This window comes from Adiantum capillus-veneris, chromosome 22, assembly GCF_014529385.1.
Source record: "Adiantum capillus-veneris isolate H3 chromosome 22, ASM1452938v2, whole genome shotgun sequence".
In the NCBI taxonomy this organism is placed as follows: Eukaryota; Viridiplantae; Streptophyta; class Polypodiopsida; order Polypodiales; family Pteridaceae; genus Adiantum; species Adiantum capillus-veneris.
This window is the reverse complement of record NC_140952.1, coordinates 127,705,489-127,711,809: the sequence shown is the minus strand read 5'-3', so window position 1 is coordinate 127,711,809 and position 6,321 is coordinate 127,705,489. Positions and strand designations below refer to the sequence as shown.

General features: G+C 43.2%; 1 protein-coding gene across 1 annotated transcript; it reads left to right on the top strand.

Annotated features, from left to right (window-relative positions):
* The first annotated feature begins 2,366 nt into the window (after positions 1 to 2,366).
* Positions 2,367 to 5,519, top strand: LOC147430194 (pentatricopeptide repeat-containing protein At2g33680-like). The gene has a single exon (XM_086494698.1). The coding sequence runs from the start codon at positions 3,092 to 3,094 to the stop codon at positions 5,135 to 5,137; it is 2,046 nt and encodes a 681-aa protein (XP_086350824.1). The 5' UTR covers positions 2,367 to 3,091; the 3' UTR covers positions 5,138 to 5,519.
* The last annotated feature ends 802 nt before the right edge of the window (positions 5,520 to 6,321 follow it).

The window sequence follows — 6,321 nt, the reverse complement described above, 5'->3', positions numbered from 1 at the left end:
AAATGCCTGGATGTGGATATTTAGGTAATCTCTTTGACTACCTTGGAAAGTGGGAAGTGCTATTTTTCAGATCACTGGACCTCTCACCATGTTTGGATTTTGTATGACGATCTAGATTCTCATTAGGCATTTGGATTTTTCATGACATTTGATCTCTTTATGTCATCGTCTTGGCTTTTCCACATAGTCGCTATAGAGGCTCAACGTTTCTCACTACCTTTGATACATGGATTTTCTTTGGTTTCTTTGCCCTGAGAGTGTAGCTACTCATCGTCATACCTTTGTTTCGATTCCTCTGCCACTATACTAATGCGATCCTTATTTTTTATAAACGATGTGGAAGCTCTCCTTCCTTGTGTTGAGCATCATACAAAAAACGTCGTGAATGATTGACTGACTCTGAGCTCTACTTGGGAGATTTTTACCTAAAAAGAGCTTTAGCGCACCACCGTCATTGCCAAAATGGAATGATATGGATTGCTTTGATAATTATTCTCGATTTGGACTCAGAGTACTGAATGAATTTAGATTCTCAAATGACTAGATGAGAACATCAGACTTCAGATGAACAAATGACAGATTTAGAATTCAGATGACGTGACATCAGACCAAATAAACAAATGAACTGAACTGAAATGAAAGACTTCAGATTACAAACATACAATGAGACAACTGAGACTGTATATACATATTCAGAATAAGGTTTAGATATCAGAGTTGTGGAAAGATTAATCTCGAAGTACAATTGGCACAAATCCCAACAATGAGTGCTCTTAAGCTCACTAAGCTCTACAAGATACCAAGATCAAGGACGGGGGGAGTAGCGATCTCTATTGGTGACTATTTATAGGTGTTGAGACTGGGCTCTAACTAATCAGAACAATCATATAGTGGAGGGTATCTGGTGGTAAGTCCGCCAAGTAACTTGATCAACTTCTAGATAAATATTCAGAGATAACCCGTTGTCCAAGGTATCTCTCTAAGTGTTGGTTCCCACCTTCTACACCCTACAACCCATTTAATGTCTTGTAGTTCTTATGCAAAATGTGCTTTGGAGAAAAATCTTCAACAACTTGCATGCACTTGCCATGCTTGGAAATATCATTTTTAGTCTACTGGTTAGTGATGAGTTATGATGCATTGGGGCATAAGTAGTTAGATAACATGAGATACTTGGTTTGGAGTGTAGGATTATGCGATTGTGGTAGCATAGACTCCCTCCAGATTCTCAAACCAAGGAAGAAGGTTGATTTAACCCGTACCTAAAACATTGAAAGTTATCTCGTACAGCTACTAAACCAATGAGCTTGCGAGAGATCCTAGCATAGCATGCTATCTAGCTCAACTCCATCCGCTAAATGACAAAGTGGTGAAGCACATTCCTCTATCACAACCTGTAATTTCTTGCTAGCCATTGCTACTCAATTAAATCAAGAGAGGTGAGATGTAGGATCACCCTCATTGAAAGTAAGTCTACAGATGCAATGCTTGCACATTTTCTAATCCCATCCTACTCTACTCTATTGTAGAACAAAACCTAGTTTAAATTATAATAGATGGGAACACAAGCAAAATGAGACAAGCAATCACGCAATCAAGCATGTCTTTAACTTAGCTTAACCTGAAACAAGCCATGTGTAGCAAAAGGAGAGAAAGAAGAGAATTTTCTATTGTAAATGCTCTGCCTCCCTTGCATAAGGGAGCAAGCGGGAGCAGGAGCTTCATAGAAGACATACAATGTGGCAAAGAGAGAATGTTGGCTTCCCTTGTGCTCACAAAGCTTCAGTCTTGAGGCAATGAGTATGAAGTAAGCCCAAAGATGTTTAGAACCCTCAAAGTGACAAGACTAAGGCTGGGTTCAGACGAGGTGGTGGAAGGGAGAGAGGCAGGTGCGAGAGACCCTCTTGCTGCGTGCACGTTGGGCAACAAAAACGTAGCCCATTTTCGGACCCACCCAAAATCAGCCCCCCCCCCCCCTCGGAAGAAAAAAACTGCCGCTACCTTTTCCAGTGTGAAATGCGAACAGCAGAGCTCGAACACACAAACACTTCCTTATAGCCAATAGCATTACCAATAGGCTACCCTCAACACTATATGGCAAAGGCACCTTCAAATGGGATCAAGGGTGGAGGTGAGAATGGTGAGGTGCGCGCATTGTCGGTCATGCGATCGAGTGACCCGAATTTACAAATTCGTGCAATCCAAATTTACAAGATTGCACAGCCCGAATTTACAAAAGTTGTCCCGAATTTACAAATCGGCTTGCATTTCATATGTCGGCTGATCTACGAAGAACTAAGCCTCGTGTGACCATAGCCTAAGGAGATGCAACACATCTGTGCCTTGTTTTAATGGAGTATTATCTCTGCCTTTTGTGAGCAAGGCTCGTATGACAATTTGGGTCAGTCTCTAGCAATGACCATCAGGTCTCGATCCTCAAAGGTCGTGTGCAATGGTATGGGAGGAGTTGGCTACTCCTTGTTCTTGAGCTGTCATCATTGGCATTGAGCCTCTCCAATTCTGCCATGGGCCAATGGTGCTCATGGCGGGCTAGCAAAGGCGTGGGCAAGAGGCCTGGGGCCCTCTTTCTTTGCTGCTGCAGGAGGCAAACAAGCTGCTGCCTAAGAAGTTGTGACTTCAAAGTGTTTTGTGCCTCTAGATATTTCGTTGCTCTTGCTGAGGTGCCTTATGTCACACCTTTTCCTCGTTTAATTGCTCCAGTCTCTGCAACTGCCGGTGGCAAGGTCACTGCTGTTGGATGGGGAGGATCAAGAGGTGCCATGGCGGCTTCCACTTCTTCATGTCACCGTCTGATTTTGGCTGGATCAGCTAGTCTCTGTGTTGTGGACAGAAGGCATTCATCGGAGGGGTGAGGGACGCACAACAATGCCCCATTCCCCTCAGTTAAATCATATTCGAGCTTCCTTAGCAAACATGCAGCAGATGTAGGTTGACTGCCTCTGCCTCGTGTGACACAGACGTCAGACAGAGTGTGCTTGCTACACTGCCACCTCAGAGTTGTCCTCTGGACCCATTTCGAAACTGATCAATCAAAACCTATCGGGACAAACCTTGCTATGAGAGTTCCAGGATGAGTGTCTTGCATGAGCCCTTTGGGATGAAAGAGGAGCCACAAGTAAGTTGGGTGCAAGAGGGAGCTTTTCCTTTACCAAAAGTGGGAGACCCTGGCAATGCGCTTCATGAGCTTCAAGGCCGTGCTACTTTTCTCGACTTGATAAAAGCTTGTGCCAAAAATAAGGATCTGCATAAAGGCAGCAGAGTACATGCTGATATTCTTAAAAGGGGCTTGCTTGCAAAGGACATTGGTCTATCCAATGCCCTACTCAATATGTATGCCAAGTGTGGTGCTTTTGCAAAGGCGCACGAAATGCTGGATGAGTTTCCGAGACGATCGGTAGTCACTTGGAATGCTTTGATCTCTGCGTATGCCCAGCAAGGCCTTGGTGACAAAGCACTGAGCTCCTTTGAGAAGATGCAAGATGAGGGCTTTCTCCCAAATGCAGTGACCTTTGTTTGTGTTTTAAAAGCATGTGGTAGCATGGGAGCAGCTGAGAAGGGTGAAGAAATACATGCTGAGGTTAGCAGGCAAGGTTTGTTGGCTTTGGACATGATGCTAGGCACTGCATTGATCGACATGTATGCAAAATGCGGCGTGCTTGCGAAAGCTGAAGAAGTCTTTTATGAGCTTCCAAAGCGGGACGTAGCCTCATGGACTGCACTCATTGCTGGCTATGTCCAGCATGGGAGTAATGATCAAGCTCTCAGCTGCTTCAAGCGAATGCAAAAGGAGGGGGTTTGTCCAAATGCAGTTACCTTCATTTGCCTCATTAAAGCTTGTGGCAATGCAGGAGCAGTAGAAAAAGGTGAAGAGATATATGAAGAAGTGAAAAGGCAGAGGTTGCTGGCCAATGATATTATACTAGGTACTGCATTGGTGGACATGTACGCAAAGTTTGGTGCCCTTGCAAAAGCTCGAAACCTGTTTGATGAGCTTCCAGTGAAAGATGTACCCCTGTGGTCTGTGCTTATCGCCGGGTATGCTCAAAATGGGCAGGGTGGAGAAGCTATTAATTGCTTTCGACAAATGCAAATAAAAGGCCTCTCTCCAAATGCATTTACCTATATGTGGTTGTTAAAAGCCTGTGGAAGCATAGGAGCAGTTGACAAGGGTGAAGAAATACATGCAGAGGTCAAACGAAAGGGGCTACTTCAGAAGGATATCATGCTTGGTACTGCTTTGCTGGACATGTACAGGAACTGTGGGGACCTTGTGAAGTCACAGGAAGTGTTTGATGAGCTTCCAGCCCAGGATGTAGCCTCGTGGACTGCATTGATTGCCGGGTATGCTCAGCATGACTGTGGCAGTGAAGCACTTAGGTGCTTTGAACAAATGAAAAAGAAAGGCTTCTCTCCAAATGCAGCCACTTTCACTTGCATTTTGAAAGCTTGTGGCAGCATTGGAGCGGCTGAGAAGGGTGAGGAGGTGCATGTTGAGGTTGGTCGACAGGGGTTGTTAGGAAAAGATGTCGTCCTAGGCACTGCATTAGTGGACATGTATGCCAAGTCAGGTGCCCTTGCAAAGGCACAAGAGATGTTTGATGAGCTTCCTACACAGAACTTAGCTTCTTGGAATGTGCTAATTGCTGGTTATGCTCAGGTTGGTAACATTAAAGCCGTTCTTGGCTCATTCGGCAAGATGGTGAGACAAAATGTAGAGCCAAATTTATTCACATTTGTGATTCTGCTTACTGCATTTAGCCATGCCGGTCTGATTGAAGAAGGTCAAGTATATTTTGATATTATGAGCGATTTTTATAGCATTATTCCAAGTCTAGAGCACCGCACTTGCATGGTTGATATGTTCAGCCGTGCAGGGCGCTTTGACAAGGCGGTCTACATGATTGAGAAGGTATCAGCTTCTGATTGTCTTCCCTTGTGGTCTGCTTTGTTAGGTGCTTGCCAAATATGGGGAAATATGGAGATTGGAAGATGGGCCTTTGATCATACAGTAAAGCTGGATGAGAATTTTGCTGCAGCATATGTATGCATGAGTAGTATATATGCTGCTGCTGGCATGCAAGATGAAGTATATGAGGCTGAAGCTTTGAGAATTTGACTTGGAGTATGAGAAGCCATAGTTGTTGCTGGTTTATTCTAAGATGGAAGGAATTCACACTTGTATCTGTCAAAAAGAGCTGAATCTTGCTAACTGTGACAAAGCCCCATATAGACACTCTAAAGATCCAAACTTTTAAGTTGTTTTAGGTATTCTCCTTTCAAATGTCCACCTTTGCACACTGCATGCACTTTGTAGAATCATCGAGAAGATTGTGTACCTTTAGATATTCTCCTTTCAAATGTCCATCTCTGCACATTGCATGCACTTCGTAGAATCATCGAGAAGATTGTGTACCTCTACATAGGGTTTGCATGGAAACTACAAGCTTTATCATCCAGAGAAGTTGCAATAAAAAGTATTGAGAGGGTATTGTCGGATACTCGACTTCATGGGAGGAATGTTGTGACTGAGTCAGACCTCAAAAGGTCATCCGGTAGAAATAACGTCCCTAAGAAAGCTTCTATTGTTGGGATGAAGGCCATAACATTCTTAGGATTTCATGGAAAGTTGGGTAGGAGTTCATCTATAGTTTAGTACAACCAATGGAAGGCTTTGCACAATGCTATGAAGGACCATGGAGTTGATAACAAAGCAAGAAATGAAAAGGAAGGAACGTGGGTGATTGGGAAAGCTTCTTGTGCTAGATAGCTAATGTCTCTTTGTTGAGCTTCCCAATGTAATGGCCCAAACTCTGATCCCTCTTTAGATCCAAAGGGTTGGAGTCCTTCCCTCCCTAGAAACTTGTCAAGATTTCCAACATCAACCTGTGCAAAAAAAACCATTGAAATCAGTTAATAGAAAGGACGTGTTACTAAAATTTCAATGGCCTAAATAATGTGTTAGCAAAAGTTATATATAGTGTTTCCATTTTACCTTAGGATTTTTATCATCTTCAAACATGTCTTCTTTCCATAGGCCAATGGAAAAACTTGGTTTATTCTTTTTGCTCTCTTGGGATCTTTATGTCCATGTGTTCAATCTTCAATCTTTTCTGAATTTGCTGGAATTCCTTATCTGTGGGAAGCCCTTGCTCTTCATAGCTTTGAGTAACACTAAGCACATGCTCTCCAACATGGGACTGATCAATAAATTGCTCAGATTTTGTATCAAGTAATGATCATGGACATGGTGTATTGTAGTCAACAAAGTCTTTATCATGCTCTGTCCACTCTGCCAAAATA